The 15,911-nt window shown below is 55.9% G+C and overlaps 1 protein-coding gene across 3 annotated transcripts in view; it reads right to left on the reverse strand.

The window, feature by feature from the left end:
* The window catches only part of SLC12A3 (solute carrier family 12 member 3), a 30,819-nt gene extending 15,308 nt beyond the window's left edge, over positions 1-15,511 (reverse strand). For all 3 annotated transcript variants that reach the window (XM_058674378.1, XM_058674377.1, XM_058674376.1), the window contains exons 1-17: positions 15,233-15,511; positions 14,001-14,141; positions 12,794-12,869; positions 11,411-11,506; positions 11,011-11,150; positions 10,690-10,800; positions 9,246-9,357; positions 8,947-9,077; positions 5,820-5,904; positions 4,845-4,999; positions 4,490-4,597; positions 3,948-4,071; positions 2,644-2,745; positions 2,263-2,418; positions 1,489-1,588; positions 528-639; positions 99-239 (exon numbers count right to left, since the gene is read on the reverse strand). In XM_058674378.1, the coding sequence (XP_058530361.1) occupies positions 99-239; positions 528-639; positions 1,489-1,588; positions 2,263-2,418; positions 2,644-2,745; positions 3,948-4,071; positions 4,490-4,597; positions 4,845-4,999; positions 5,820-5,904; positions 8,947-9,077; positions 9,246-9,357; positions 10,690-10,800; positions 11,011-11,150; positions 11,411-11,506; positions 12,794-12,869; positions 14,001-14,141; positions 15,233-15,511 (2,169 nt within the window). The remainder of the gene's footprint in view (positions 1-98; positions 240-527; positions 640-1,488; positions 1,589-2,262; positions 2,419-2,643; positions 2,746-3,947; positions 4,072-4,489; positions 4,598-4,844; positions 5,000-5,819; positions 5,905-8,946; positions 9,078-9,245; positions 9,358-10,689; positions 10,801-11,010; positions 11,151-11,410; positions 11,507-12,793; positions 12,870-14,000; positions 14,142-15,232) is intronic.
* Between the last annotated feature and the right edge of the window lie 400 nt (positions 15,512-15,911).

Genomic DNA, 15,911 nt, shown 5'->3' on the forward strand with positions numbered 1-15,911 from the left:
TGCATCAAAAGTGGTTCCAAGGAGGCCCCAGGACCTGTTCCTTTCCAGGCAATCACAGCCATATCAAGTAGTTAGCTGTCTCACATACAATATTGCACCTGCATGAGAATTTGTGCGCCACTCCGCAGGTCCTCGGAGCTGACATCTGAGTAGAAGGCTTTGATCTTCCTCTTGTTCAGCCACTTGGTATGACCATCGGCAATGAGCCGCAGCTCTGGCATCCTCTGCTTGCGGGGTCCCTGGGGTGGCAGGGACAAGTGACTTTGGGGAGCAAAGGCAGGGGCCTCCCCTTCTAGGCAGTGATCCAGCCCTTATTCCATCCTGGAGGCTGCCCCAGGATGGGACATTTCCTGAGTTCCTCTATGGGGCTGGTGGGCTGAGGAAGAAGAAGAGGTGGGAGGGGGTCAGTGGACGCCAGCTGGGGCATGGGGAGAAGCTCAAGAGGGGCGTGGAAGCAGAGAGAGTGGGCAGCTGAGAAGCCCTCACAGCAGTGCTTATTCCCCACACCCAGGGGTCAGGACACTTACGATGAGCACATGGCCACAGACCATGAGGCTAAGGTTCTGGGTGAAGGTGCCCACAAAGTCCACCAGTGCTGGACGGAAGTTTGGGGGTCCTGTGAGCACCAGGCACTGTGGGCTGAGGAGGGGCAGGGAGAGGGCAGGTGCCATCAGGAGAGCCCTCCCCAGGTAGGGTGGGGGATCCCACCACCTCCAGGATTTCCCTGAGCCACAGAGAGCCTTGGGCAAGACTCTGCATGTGTAGGCTTGTTCTCCTGGCTGTGACTTAAGGGTCAATTCTAGGGCCGTTGTAACTTTTTTGGTGGGTACCATGTGCCAAGAGGCATTTCTTGTACTGTCTACCCAGGCCATCAACACCTCCATCTGGTGATCCTGCCCTGGCCAGAGTGGGCAAAAGGAAGCAGGTCACCTGAGGACTCACCAGGCCTCTGGGCAGGGGAGTGGGCCTCTTTGCCAAGAGGCAGCAAGGGGGTCTTGCCTGAGGGCCACAGCCAGGGTCTGTGGAAGTGACTCCATCAGCCGGTCTTTAGCTGTGTGACCTGGCACTTGTTACTGTACTCTGGGGCTCCCTGTCCCTGTCTGTGACTGAGCTAGTAACATCATGAGCCTCAGAGGGTTGCCAGCAGGCTGTGGAGGGCACCGTGTGAGGTACCTGGCTCATAGTATGTACAACATAATTACAGGGAAGCTCAACAGCATTTAGTTTCCATGAACTTTTTGAAGTCTCTCTGTAGACATCACAGAGGACAATGTGGTGCCCAGGGAGTGGCAGGTGCATGACTTGGCAGTTCCCTTGCCAAGCAGAATTGCCTTTGAAGAGTGCCCAGTGGAGGCTGGTCACCTATAGCCTCGTGGGGTGACTACAATGGTGATTCCAACACCATGTGGCCCTTAAGGCAGGGCATGTTCTACTGGGGAAACTTGAGCCACAGGTCGAGGCTTGGGGACTCCTGAAAGCACTGCTCACCGGTAGTTCTTGATGTGGTCTTCCACCTCATTGAGGCTCACTGTGTAGCTGAGGGCGAGATTGTAGGAGCCAGCCTGCACCGAGGAGCCCCAGTTGACCTCTACAGAGGAGAGCAAGAGGAAGATATGAAATGGCTGGGAGAAGCCAGCCACGTGGAGGCAGGGATGATGAGTAGAGGAGGGTCAGGCAGCCTTCTGCAAGCATGGACACCTGTGGAGGCAGGCTCACTTGGCAGGCAGACAGCCTGTGGCCTGCTCCTAATATCTCTGGGGCTAGGAACCACTCGCCATCTGGGTGCTGATGTAGGTTACACCTGCAGGGAGTGAATGCCATCAACACCCTCTTGCCTAACCAATTTATCTGCATGGTGATCTGGTCAGACAGGTGTTCCTGCAGCTCTCTGCTTCCTGCCCTCAGGTGGCCATCTCCCCGGGTACCACGCTTGCTGCACAGAGACCCCTGCCCAGTGTCCGACTGACTGGTTACCTCACAAGCCCAGGGGTCTGGCCCTGGGGAAGGGACTCATGCAGCCCTGAAAGTGACTCAAGTCACTCTGATCAGAGAACTGTAGGATGCTGGGTGCTGGGGTGGTTGAGCTGCAGAGGTGTGGGCTCTGTGCAGGGGGGTCTCCTAGAATGCCTGCCCTATGGGGAGCAATGGGTGAGAGGAGGCCACCAAGGGCACGGAGCTGGGCACGGAGCACTCCAGCTGTGCCAATGGGCAGCTGCTTCTCATGGCTGCCTCCAGAAGAGAGAAAAGGAGGTGAGCACGCACCTGGCTTCTTGTAGATCACGTAGAGCAGGAGGAAGAGGATGATGCCAATGGCAATGAGGGCCGCCCACCAGGTGAGGAGGAACATGATGACGACAGAGACCACCGCCCCAAACAACGCTGACCACTTGCTGTAGTATCGGAAGGAGGGTCTCCACCCTGAGCCGGGGGCAGTGGTCAGTGGGGATGCCCCCTGGGTCTGGAGCCACCTCCTGGATCAGAGTCACTGGATGGGGCCCAGGCTGCACTGTCTCCCATGCCCAAACCTGGGGCTCCGCCTTTGCCCCTGGCTTCTATCTCACCACATCCCATCCCCTCCCCACACTGAGACCCTGGGTCTGAGGAGCCGCCCCCGGGAAGGTAGATGGGGATGAGCCTACTTACCAGGGGAGTTGGTGAGGGAGGCGTGGAAGCAGCTGAAGTTGATGAGGGCGTAGGAGCACAGGAAGAAGTTGGAAATGATGGGGGCAATGGTGTTGAGCTCGGCTTCGGGGACCCAGGGGGAGAGAGAGGGCATCCTATGGGGCAACTCGGCTGCCTCACAGGGCTGGGTGGCCCAGGTAGGCCATTTGAGGCTCAGTCACTCTCAACCATTTCATCTGTGAAATGGGCCCAACATTTTGTGAAGCACAAAAGGATGGTGTTTTGTAAACTGTAAGCTTCTGGCAGTGGGAGAACGGACCCCATTGAGCTGTGCCAAGGGCAGAGACTGCATACCTTTTTATTATTTTTATTATTACTATTATTATTATTATTATTTGATAAGGCAGAGAGAGAGAAGAGTAAAATTCCATTTGCTGGTTCACTTCCTACACAAATAGGGCTGGGCCAGGCTGAAGCAGGGTGCCCAGAACTTCATCCAGGTCTCCCAAGTGGGACACAAGTACTTGAGCCATCATCTACTACCTCCCCTGAGTGTTAGTATGGAGCTGGATCAGAATTGCAGGAGCAACACCAAGCTGGTGTTGCAGCACAGCCGGTTAAGCTATCACTCGGTATACTTGCAGCCCACGTGGGAGTGCCTGACTCAATCCCAGCTCCTCTGCTTCTGACCCAGGTTCAAGCTGATGTACCCTCGGAGTCAGTGGTGATGGTTCAAGTAGCAGGGTACTTGCCTCCCACATGGGAGATGTTGCTTGAACCTGAGCTCCTGGCTTAGGCCTGGGACAGTCCTGCACGGGAGTGAACAAGCGATAACAGAAACTTCTTTCTCTTTGTCTCTCTACCTTTTGAATAAAGCAAAAATAAAAGCATTGGATAGAAAGGCAGTCTGTTAACTGGGCTCTCTCTCCTTAGCCATCCACCCCTCAAGCTCCAGAAGTCCAGAAACACAAGGTCCAAGAAGCCAAGCCGGCCACTGTCCACACCCGTGAGGTCCCAGAGAGTGTCAGACTGTAATCCGAAGGAGTCCTGGGGTCCATCTAGATCTGGGGAGCAGGGTGGGGATCCCAGCTGCCAGGACACCCAGGTACCCAACCTGGGAAGGTGACCATGGTCCCTTCCACCAGAACACAGGGGCCTGCAGCACAGTTGGAGCCGTGAGGAGAGGGCAAGGCCTTCTGGGTGGGTGGGAGTCACGTCCCCTGAGAGTTATTCCCTCTGCCTGATTGGTGCAGGATTTGAGGTCGGGGGGAAGAAAAAGGAGCCAGCCTTTGAGACCCCTGGGCCACAGCCCAGCAGGCTCTTACCAATGATAATGAAGGCCACAGCGATAACGTAGGCGAGCAGGTAGCCACGCACAGGCTCGTGGTTCTTGCCGTAGCCCTTGCCGAAGAAGCCAATCAGTGGGTACAGCTGGTCCTTGCACAGGCACTAGAGGCATGGACACCACGCTCACCCTAGCTGGCACTGGCCATCTGCCTGCCCTCTGCTGGGCCCACCCCATGCCACCTGAGCTGTTGCCCCCAGTCCTTGTAACTTCAGCTAGGTGCTCAGCCCACCTGGGTCCCAATGTCTGGAATGTCCCCACCTCCCCATGTCACCAGGAAGACAACAGAAGGGCAAGCAAGAGGGGTCAACCATCTGGGATGAAACTTGAGGTCATGATGAGGGCCTAGGACCAGGGCAGGAAATGCAGGTGTTGGGACGCAGGTGCACTTCAAGCCAAAGGGGTTTTTCCCTTGCCCAGGCTGCTGATCTGGCCCCAGGCACCTGACATTTCTGGATCTTCATGGCAGTCTCCTAGGGACCGCCACCACAACCCCTGCCTTCGCCCCTCCCTGTGCCCAACCTGGAAGACTTTGGCAGCGGAGACGAGGCAGGCCAAGGCAGAGGAGAGGGTGGCCCCGAAGATTCCGGCCGTGATCAAAGGAGCAAAGCCAGACACCATGCTCATGGTCTGTGGGAATAAAGGTTCAAGGACCCCCAAGGTCAGGGGGCTGAGCTGGGAGCCCTGCCCATGGCATCCCAGCCTTTACTGAGGGGTCCTGGAACCCTCCTCTAAGCCCAGATCCTCACTCAGAAATCTCAGCACCCACGCACAAGCAGGGGCCAGGCATAGATGCACCCTGCCCAGCTCTGACCCTCTCTCCGCCAAGCCTGGGACCCAGCTTCGTCCACGCAGACCTAGCCCAGGGGTCCCATACCTGGTAGTAGTTGATGAGGCCATAGCGGCAGTTGAGTTCTTGGGAGCACTCAGTGAAGTTCCAGCCGTAGCCACAAGCCAGGCCTTCGCAGGTGCCTGAGCCGGGGGTCATGGTGTCATTCAGGACCCCAGACGCATCGCGAACCACACAGGCGCCTGAGGGGAGAAAGGAGGTGTGAGGGGGGATGACCCCATGCGCCCCTGGTATGGGCCATGAGGCCTAGGGCAAGGTGCTGTGGGAGATCTTGGCTGTCTACATCTGTGACAGCAGCCCCACTCAGTCCTCCTCCACCTTCCTGTGTTGGGCCCAGTTTATGAAGGCATGGATGGCCTGTGGGACCTGCCCAAGTTCACAGTGTGCTTGAAGCAGAGTGGCCAGGAGCTGGGCCAAGTTGCTCAGCCATCTGGCAGCAGCATGCCTCAGCGGTGAGCTCAGTGCAAAATAGACACCAATAACTCAGGCTCTCTGAGCCCCCACTTTCTCCTCCATAAAATGAAGGCAATGGCAGGGTTTGGGTTTGTGGTGAGGGGTAGGGGTAAGTCAGTGGCTAGCATCATCATCAACATCACCACCATTATCACCACCATTACCATCATCATCGACACCATCACCATCATCACCACCCCACCACCATCATCATCATCACCACCACTGTCACCATTACCATCATCATCGTCACCATCACCATCATTTCTGAGGTTGATGGGTGGCTTGTTTGGTGCGACCCTCACATCACTGACTCTGGAAGCTCAAGGCTTGAGCACCAGAGAAGCCTGATCTGACTCCCCCTCTCGTTCCACTCCCGCCTTTCATGGAGAGCTTCAGGCCAAGGCCAAGTTGCAGGGAAATAGGGCTTAGCCTTTGCACATTGGGATCATGAGTCCTCCAGCCAATTCCCCCTTTTAGAGTCACACCTCACCATTTGGGCTTCCTGTAGTGGTCAGGACCCCTTGAGCGAAAGAACTGGCTACTTACCGATGGTGGCAGAGATGGCCAAGTAGGAGACTGTGGTCCAGAAGATTGCCATGAGCGTCCCCTTGGGAATGGCCACAGCAGGGTCCTGTGGATGGAGAGGGACCATTAGGCAGCCTCAGGGCCTCCTTCTGGGTTCCTGTCCTCTGTTTGAAGTTGATGGGGAAAGGCAGCTCCTTACCTTGATCCCTCAGAGCCCCCCTCCAGTACAGCGAGGAAGGAAACTTACAACACAGAACCATAGAAGAGGACAGACACAAACAAGATCATGAGGCAGAAATCGCGTCCAGAGCCCAGAGTGGGCGAGAAAACCCCACAGCCCCACAGCTGGCCACAGCACGTCCTGCCTATGCCAGCTGTGGGGGTGGGGAAGGGTGGGGTAAGAACCAGCCTGCTTGGTTTCAAGTCAGGTGGTCCTCTGGGCAGTGGGTTATACTGCCAGCCTCCGCCCCCATCTAGAAGTGGGGTGATGTATAGTGCTGCACAAGAGATGTTGAGGCACCAGGCTGCTGCAGCCAGACCCACTCACTGCCAGCCCACACAGTGTGTGAAACATGAGGCCCTAAATGACTTGACTGTTCTGCAACCGTACAAGCCAGAGAGTGAAAGCCAAGCCTCGAACCCTGTCCTTACATGTCACCGGAGAACTCTGTGGTTTCCTAACTGAATTACAAATCACACTCATGGCATGAGCCAGTCCCCTGGACACATTCTCAAATGCCATTCCCCTACTGAGCCACTGGAAAACATTGAGGGCAGCACGCTGTGAGGAGGACCTGACTCTGGTGCTGATCCCAGCAATGACCAAAGCCTCAAGCTCCAGGGTTGGCTCTGGTTCAGCCACACAGGCTGGGATTTTCACAGAAATCAGAAACACCAGCCCTGGAGCCCCATCCTCTTGACCCCCACATCTTGGTCTGAATCACACAGCAGGTTTATCAGGGTCTACATGGTAGCCTTTTTCATCCCAGCTGTGAGCCCTGGGAAAAGCCCCTTAGCATCTCTTGGGCTTAAACTCTCCATCTGGGCCAATAGTGAGTGTCCATCAATAGAAGGTAACAGAGGCTAGAAGACAGCCCTGCACACATATACTCCCTAGAACGCCACCCAGAGTATCTGTTGAATGGTGGTGGTCCTGCTGGGGCCTGACCTCGTTGCTGCAGAACCTTGTCCTCTTGCTCCTCTGCCGCCTGTGTGGTCCCAGGCTGGCCTTCTAGCCTCTCTGAGCTTGGCTTGCTTCTCTGTGTCATGGTGAAGACAATCAGGATAACAACACTTAGCACTTCCTCTCTGCCCAGCATTGTTCTAAGCATGTTCCATGACCTGGGTCCTCTCTGAGGGAGCTGTCTTGGTCCCATTTTACAGATGGAGCAGTTGAGGTTTCAGGAAACACTTCCCAAAGGCTCACAGCAGTGAGCTGCCCTGCAGCTCAGGCAATCAGGTTCAAGAGGACTGGCCAAGGACCAAGGCCAAGCAAGAGCCAAGGGTCCGTTCCAGGCCTAAGGATGCTTAGGACACAGCAGGGGTACCTGCCCCACCCAGCTCCATGTTGGCTGCTTGGCCCCATGCCTGTGTGCCGGGCCCTTTGACAGCTGAGGAATCACCAGGCATTAGTTCGAGTTGGTCTCAGAGAGAAGCTAGGGTGTCTGAGCACAGCCCCAGCCTCTGGACAGCCACCCCAGGCCTCTGCAGGCTAAGGGAATCTGGAGCCTGACCCATGCTCCAGTTCCCAGGCCCTCAGTGCACCCGCTATGGCACAGCCCAGGTGGAGGCAGGCTGCCAGCAAAATCATCTTCCATACACTATTCTCCGTTCACTGAAACAGAAGACATGGGTTGGTACCATGATGTAGAGAGTGAAGCTGCTGCCTGTATTGGTAGCATCCCATATGGATGTCAGTTCATTTCCTGGTTACTCTATTTCCCATCTAGCTCCACACTTTGGCCTGGGAAAGCAGTGGAGGATGACCTTGGGACCTTGCACCCACATGAGAAACTCAGAGGGAGCTCCTGGCTCCTGGCTCCTGACTTTGAACTACCCTAGATCTGGCCATTGCAGCCCTTTGGGGGAGTGAATCAGCAGATGAAAGATCTCTCTAGTTCGCTGTAACTCAGTCTTTTAAATAAATAAATAAGTAAATCTTTAAAAAAGAAGAAAAAGAAAGAAATGCAGCAAGAAGCCCTTTCTAAGTGGGTCTGGAGATGGAGGGAGGTCGGCTATGATTTTCAGCACAGATCTGGGCTCCTTCACTCCTTACTCCTACAACAGTCTGCTTTAGTTCTCTGGCTAAGGCACTTCCTGTCTGTCACAGCTCTGCTCCAGCCCCACCACTGCCTGACACTTCTCCATGGCCTTTGCCAACACCAGCCTGCCCTTGTGCAGCTGTTGGAACTTCTGTTCTTGTCACCACTGTTTAGTCCACCAACACATGTGCAGTGTCTAGTGTATTAGGCTCTAGGCTGGGTTTTGGAACACACAGGAAAATGAATGGCCCGCAGGGACCCTGCAGGCAGGCCTGGAGGGATGGTGGAGGTGATGCTCAAAAGAGGAACATGCTGTTTGGGAGTAAAAAAAAAAAGTGAGGGTTGGGGAGTCCCAAACAGAGGGTTTAGTATCAGCAAAGGCATGGAGGAGAGACAGGGCAGCACCAGCAAAGCACTGGTTCTTGGGGCTGGGGCAAGGGTCCTTGCCATGGTGGCACAGGCTGGGCATAAGGCTGGAAGTACAATAGGAGCCTTGAAGGTTGAGCCAAGGAGCCTTCCCACCCCAAGGCAGTGAGAGCCCTTCATGAGGCTTGCAGCTCAGCAAAGGCAAATTTACATCTGGGGTAGCAGGGGGTCCAAATGGCACAGCTGGGTCAGTCTGCCACTAAGGCTGAGTCCCAGAGACTAGGAAGTAGACTGGTTCATTTGGGGGTGTCCCCTTGAGACCTAGAATCTAGCTGGCATTAGTCTATGACCTTGGGGTGGGCTGGACTGCATTCTAGACACTCTGTTCCCCTCAGTTCTGGTGTCGTGTTTTGGGGTTGCCCAGTGGCAGATCCTGAGACAACAGGGAACAAAATTCTGCTTCCGGCTACCACCCCACTGTGGTACCAGGCCACTGCAGGGGGAAGCTCGGTCCTGCTCACCTTGAGGTCCCCAGAGATGTTGGCCCCAGCTAGGATGCCCGTGGCCGAGGGGAAGAAGATGGAGAACATTCCGAAGAAGCTGCCATCGGCGCCCCGCCAGTCAGGTACCAAGTTCTGTACAAAAATGTCCCCTGGAAAAGCAGGGCCTGAGTTGGGGCTGCCTGGAGGGCTGGGCCTGCCGTTTCCCCAGCAGCGCCCTTGGCCATGCCAGGGGTAATGTCTCACCCTCCTGGAACCCACACAGCAAATGAGATCTCACAGCACTCAACACCGTGACCCGAGCCCCGTCCTGCACCTACCATGGTAGCTGAAGAACCCCTTGGAGGCCTTGTCCTCAGTCGGGGGGATCAGCGTCCCCACCAAGTAGTTGGCGAAGGAGACCATGATGACCAGAAAGAACAGCACCTGGGCCTGGGTGAAAAAGGTGCCCCAGGGTCAACCTCACCTCTCCCCTTTTGGGATCCCTTCAGGGAAAAACAAGCCTAGCCCCTTGTTCCGAGGATTCACTCTCGTACTCACTCACTCACTCACTCATTCCTTTGTGAACCCCAAACAAGGCAGCTGGGGCTGTTTGATGGCCAAGGCCTCTTACTTGTCCTAGCCGAGACATCCACATCCACCAGAGTGAGGGCAAGGGGAAGCGAGGTGGGGCCTGCTTTGACAGCAGGACAGTTTTTTACTTTTTGTTTTCAATACATACTCCCTGAAACAATTTCGAGCAGGGAGGGATATATGTGCTCTTGTCTGTTTAGGAAAGCAGTAGCCGGCTGAGAAAAATAGCTCCACTGTTGCCACAGTAATCATAAATTATGGAACCATTACACAAGAAATCCCATTCACTTGAAAATTGATGTTCCGTGAACTAGGAGGCATTTGAGCAGGAAGAGGAGGAGGAGAGTCATGCATTGTTCCATGGGATTAAGTTCAGTGTGTTCAAGAAAGAGAGGGTGGTACAGTCTGCTGGCTGTAGCCCAATGCTTCTTCCTTATTTCTGGGTGCTGAATTTCTTCCAAGAGAGAGAAAGATTGATTAATCTGTCTATTTAAAAGCAGAACAACAGAGGCAGATTATTCCATCTGTTGGCTGATTCACATCCTACATGGCCACAGCAGTCAGGGCCAGGCCAGGCTGAAGCCAGGAGCTGGGAACTCCATCCTGGTCTCCTGTGTGGGTAGCAAGAACCCAAGTAGACAAGCCATCTTCCACTGCCTTTCAGAGGTTGTACTGAAATCAGAGCAGCTGGGACTCAGACTGGTGCTCTGCTATGGGATGCTAGCTTAACTCACTGTGCCAGCACGCCTGTACTCCTGGAGGCTGGACACATCATTCACAGAAAAACCACACCTCCTAGGCTCCCTTGCAGCTAAGCATGGCTGTGAGAGCAAGCTGCAGCTAGTGGACACGAGCAGGTAGGGCATGTGGAGCTCCTTTGTGGACCTGTAACAGGAAAAGGACTTCCCTCCTTCCATTCTACCCTCTTTCCCTCGCCCAAAACCTGAACTGTGGCCATGGCCACTGTGGCCTTTGTGGACCAGGTAGATAAGGAGGAAAGCCCAGGGAAGAAGGCGTCTGAGTGCCCAACCATGGAGCCCCCGTGTTCAGGGGGAGCCTACCCCTAGGTTGCTGTGTAAGGCACCATCACTGAGGGTCCCTTTGTCACAGCAACATGATGTGGGGCTGGCTAGTTCATACACACAGGAGCAGACCTGTGGCTTTGAGCCCACCCCTCCTGGCCCACCTTACCTTGGACTCCCACTCCATTCCAGCCAGGGAGATGGCCAGCAGCACCGTGACGGTGACCACGCCAATGATGCGAATGTCATTAATGGGATCCACAATGGGAGAGCCGTACTCCTAGTGGGGAAACAGGTTGGGCTGTGAGTGGCCTAGGACCCCCTCCCTCTGCTCTGCCTTGACCTGGGGGTACTTCATCTGGGGGTGCCCCCTGGTGGGAAACTTCACACTCCCACACTTTCCCTGCTTTTGGGGGTCCCCAGTGTGACTGCTGCATGGATTCAGACACTGCTGGAGATGGACAGGATGGGCCACCCAGCCTGGCCTCACCTGCAGCAGGTCCCGCACAGTCTCTGCAAAGCCTACAGTGTGCATGGCCACACCCACAGCATTGGCGAAGGAGAAAATGAGGCCGATGGAGCCTCCCAGTTCGGGGCCCAAACTCCGGGAGATGAGGAAGTAGGTGCCACCTGCCAGGGTCAGAGGCGGGAGCCATGAAACCAGAGGTGTTGCTGGAGGGGTGGACTTGGGGTTGGGGGCCACACACAGGAGGTAACCAAGGACCCACCATGGTATGAGAAGTGTTTGGAATCCTCACCTGGAACCACAGGAACAGCCAAGGTGTCCCACAGGATGGGATGGGGGGATAGGAGTGGGGATCCAGAGACCCATTCCCAGACAGGAATCAGGGGAGCCTACAAAGAGCAAGACCATAGGGGCCAGGACCCACCTGACTTGACCTTGCCGTTGGTGGAGATGGCCGAGATGGACAGGCCCGTGATGGATGTCACCAGCACCGAGAGCAGAATGATGACCCAGGTAAGGACTGAGGGGGAGTTGGATGAGCATCAGTCAGATGTATCCCCACCAAGCAGCCCAGGGAGGGGTCTGATGTCCCTTCCCTTCTTTAGGCCAAAGTTTTTTTTTTTTTTTAAAGATTTTATTATTATTGGAAAGCCAGATATACAGAGAGGAGGAGAGACAGAGAGGAAGATCTTCCATCCGATGTTTCACTCCCCAAGTGAGCCGCAACGGGCCGGTACGCGCCGATCCAAAGCCAGGACCAGGAACCTCCTCCGGGTCTCCCACACGGGTGCAGGGTCCCAAAGCTTTGGGCCATCCTCTCCTGCTTTCCCAGGCCACAATCAGGGAGCTGGATGGGAAGTGGAGCTGCCGGGATTAGAACCGGCGCCCATATGGGATCCCGGGGTTTCAAGGCGAGGACCTTAGCCACTAGGCCACGCCGCCGGGCCCCAAAGGTTTTTTTTTTTTAATTTTATTTTTAAAGATTTGTTTTATTTTTATTTGAAAGGCAGAGCCACCAAGAGGAGAGACAAAGAGACAGAGAGCTCTTCCATCTATTCCCCCAAATGGCTGCAAAAGCCAGATCTGAGCTGATTCAAAGCCAGGACCCAGAAGCTTCCTCCAGGTCTCCCACATGGGTGCAGGGGCCCAAGAACCCAAGCCATCTTCCACCACCTTCCAGGCCATGTACTGGGAGCTGGATCCGAAGTGGAGCAGCCAAGACTCAAACTGGCACCTGAACAGGATGGATGCCAGCACTACAGACAGAGGCTTAGTTTATGTTGCCCTTGTGCCTCGGATTTCTCATCTGAGCAATGTTTGTCCACCTCCTGGAATCTTCTGAAGAGGAGAAGCTCAAGGGATGACAGATGAGGATCGTCGGGGGTAGAACAGCCGGGCACCTCTAGGTTCTGAACACAGCTCTACTTGTCCGCACAATGTGACCCTAGCCATGTACAGAGCTGGGCATCACCTTCCTCCTGATGAGGGTGCCACGACTCAGAGAGGCTAGCCAGTATGCCCAGGGCCACACAGCATGGGGCAGAGCCAGAGCCTGAGCCCCCAACCACCCCCTGGCTCAAGTGCTTTGCGGTAGAAATCTGCTTTAAGCAGGGCAGAAGCTTCCTCGGGGGAGCAGAGTTGGGGTACCCTGTTCCTCCACACCCTGTGTGTCCTTACTAAAACTGCTGTCTCTGCAGAGGCTTGAGGGAGTACCAGGGTGGCACGGACCTGGCCTGCAGCTGGCAGCACAAGGGCAAGCCTGCCTCTCTGGGGCTTTGAGTGTGGGAGCTCCAGAGCTGGTACTCACCGATGCCCGCCTGCGCCGTGATCCAGGGCAGCCGCAGATAGAGGATCACACCCCAGATGTTGAGCATACAGCGGATCTGCGGGGACAAGGCGGGTCAGAGACCATGCGAAGACCAGCACACAGGCCCGGCCCTGGTCAGGACGCCGAACCTCAGGGACACTTTTTTGTGTGTGATATTCACGTCCTGTGTCCTGAACTCTGGTTCTGGGCAGTAGGAGAGTGAGAGCGCCATCTGCTGCTCGCTCTCACCTTCCTTTCTCCCTTCGAAGCCTAAGGGTCGGGCGTGGTCACGCTCAGCTATTCCAAGCTCAGGACCTTGCGTCTGCCAGCCTCAGACGTGTCCCCCAGCAAGTGGCCCGTTATGGGTGTGGGGCCTGGCATTTACAGGGAGCTCCACAAGCACCCACTGAGCCGATGCCCCCCCTCCTGCAAAAAGAAGTCAGAGCTCCAATAACTGCGACATTCACTTCCTAATGTGCAGGCAAGCCAGAGGCTGCTACTGGACCCAGGATGTAGCAGGAAATGCAGGTATGGGCCCTCTGAATGCTATCTGGGACCATGCCGGCAACAGGTCAACTGTGGGCCCTGGGTGTGGGGACGGAGCTCATGAGTCAGACAGAAACCTAGGCACAGCCAGAGTGGGCCGAGGCAGGATCAGGTCCTGCGAAGATTTCTTCTTCTCCCGTAAACCTCACGGACGGTGGCCAAAGCCAAGCACACTTGGTTTGGCTTAGCGCGCTCTATTCCCTGGCTAACCCCTCCAGCGGAAGAGAAAAGCAGATTTTGGTGTTCTGTGCCGCCCCCTGGTGTCTGTGGAGAGAAGCACAGTTTCTTCTCGTAATGCTTCCTTGCAGGCCTGGGCTTGGCTCCAAGGACTTTGCGTTTATGAATTCCTTTAAGGCTCATCTCACAAAACAGGAAACTGAGGCACAGAGCGGCGAGGCAACTTCCCCAAGACCACAAAACTGGTGAGTGGTCAACTACTTGGTCCACTTGGGAGCTGGGTCTCAAGTTAAGACATACATGAGCATCAGGAAGTACCAATCCAGAGAAGATCTGAGGTAGCCAGGAGGAAGGGGAAACCAAGGCCCGGGCTGGGCAATGAGTCTGCCCTGGGTGAGAACCAAGCCAGGAAGGATCTGTCTGTTCCCACGCCACACTCCCACCCATGTTCTGGCCATCCGGCCCCCTCCCGTGCCGCACTCACCATCACTCCCTTGACCCAGCCGAAGCGCACAGGCTGTCCGGCGTTCTCGCTGCCAGGGCCCGGCTCATCCTCCACCAGCCCGTCTGTCATCTCAGGGCTGGGCCGGCTGTCAAAGCCCAACGTGTGCAGGTGGCTGCCTTCCTGCGGGGAGCCAGTCCAGAGACCCTGAATCAGGGGGGCTGGCGGGACAGGATTTCTGCACCCACAGGCCATATAGGACAGCTCGACTCCTCGCCTCATTGGCTATGTCGCTGCAGAGGGTTTTTTTTTTTTTAATTAATTAATTAGAAAATCAAAGTTACACAAAGAGAGAAGCTGACCTTCCATCTGCTGGTTCATCCCCCAAATGGTCCTCAATGGCCAGGACTAGGCCAGACTGAAGCCAGGTGCCTGGAACTCCATTCCAAAAGTTCCACATTGGCAAGGGACACAATGTCATGGGACCAGTGGGGCCTGGCTGTCCCTGTCACTAACACCTCCTTGGGACTTCAGAGCAGCGGCCTAGGGGTTACACAGGCAGCTACATAGACTGAGAAGAGGGTGGGCAGGGCCAGTGCCAGCCTGGAGGGGTGAAGCAGTTTGTTGAAGTCATTCAGGGCATATCTGACAAGACTGGGACTTGAACCCAGGCCTCTCTTTTGGGGTGCTGGTCATTCTCTCTGTGCCTCAAGCGGCCAAAGCCCTCACTAGGGCCTTTCTTTTCCTGACGTTCCCATTTCTGCAGCCCTGGGTGGCTGTGCGGACCACAGGGGTGGTCTGCTCTGGGATGGGGGAGGAGTCCTGAGCACTTACCGTATCTCAGCCCCAGACCCAAGAACAAGCCTGCCCAATTATCAGGTGGAAAAACTGAGGCTGAATACAGGAGGTGATAGTCTAGCTACCAACTCTGCACCCTGAATGGCCTGTCCTCCCATGCAGCAAACGCAGAGAGCCGCCTCTCTGGGGTGGCCTCCACTGCTTCTCTCTTCTCCATGTCTAGCAGGTGTATGCATATCTGCTTGCATACTTGTGCTGACTGGAGGCTCATCACGTCTCCTAGCAGCTCACTCTGTCTTTGAGGTGATGAACACGGCAACATAGGCTGGGAGCATGGCAGCTGCTGCTCCCGTTTCCCCCAGAGAGCCCCTCACCTACAGAGAAACCTCTCCAGGGTCCGGAGGACAGACCTGGTGCTCAGAGATGTGCAGGTGCCTGGGTGGTGGTGGCCCAGCAGCAGAGCAGATGGCACGTACCTTGAGGAAGGAGTGCAGGTCAGCCAAGGTGGGTCGGACCTTCCGGGGCTCACCGGGCAGGGCACTGTTGGCATAGTGCTCGTAGGCAGGCACCACATCGATGGTGTTGTAGCCGAAGGTGCGTGTGTACAGGGTGCTGCCCAGAGTCAGGTGGCTGGGGGAGCTGCCATCGTAGGCAGCGGGGGGCAGGGGCTCATCGCCCGCTAGCAGTGTGCTGATGGTGAAACGCCCACAGAGAGTCGGGTCCCCGGGCGTCTCTGATGCAGGCAGCTCTGCCATTGTGGCTCAGGGTAGCAAGGAGGGGCCAGGACTGGCCAGGACTCTGGGGGTGGCTTTATAGGCTGGGCTGGGAGCAGGGAGGTTGGGCCAAACCGCCCGTGGCTGGTGGGGAGGGTCCCTAAGCAGGCTGGGAGGGGTGCAAGTACCTGCTGCTGTCCTGCCTACCACTGGATCATTGAGAAAGACAGGAGAGACGGAATGGAAAGAGAGACAGACACAGGGGCCTGGGCCCCAAAGACTGGCCTGGCTAGGAACCAGACTTTCCCAGGTCTTAGAGGGGTTCTTCTGGGTCTAGCTACAGTGGTAACCCAGCCAGGACCCAGGAGAGAGTGGTCAGCAGGCAGGACAGCAGGGAAGGCTGCAGGGGACTGTGGTCCCCACACTGCGGAAAGTCACCTCA

This window comes from Ochotona princeps, chromosome 16 (genome assembly GCF_030435755.1).
Source record: "Ochotona princeps isolate mOchPri1 chromosome 16, mOchPri1.hap1, whole genome shotgun sequence".
In the NCBI taxonomy this organism is placed as follows: Eukaryota; Metazoa; Chordata; class Mammalia; order Lagomorpha; family Ochotonidae; genus Ochotona; species Ochotona princeps.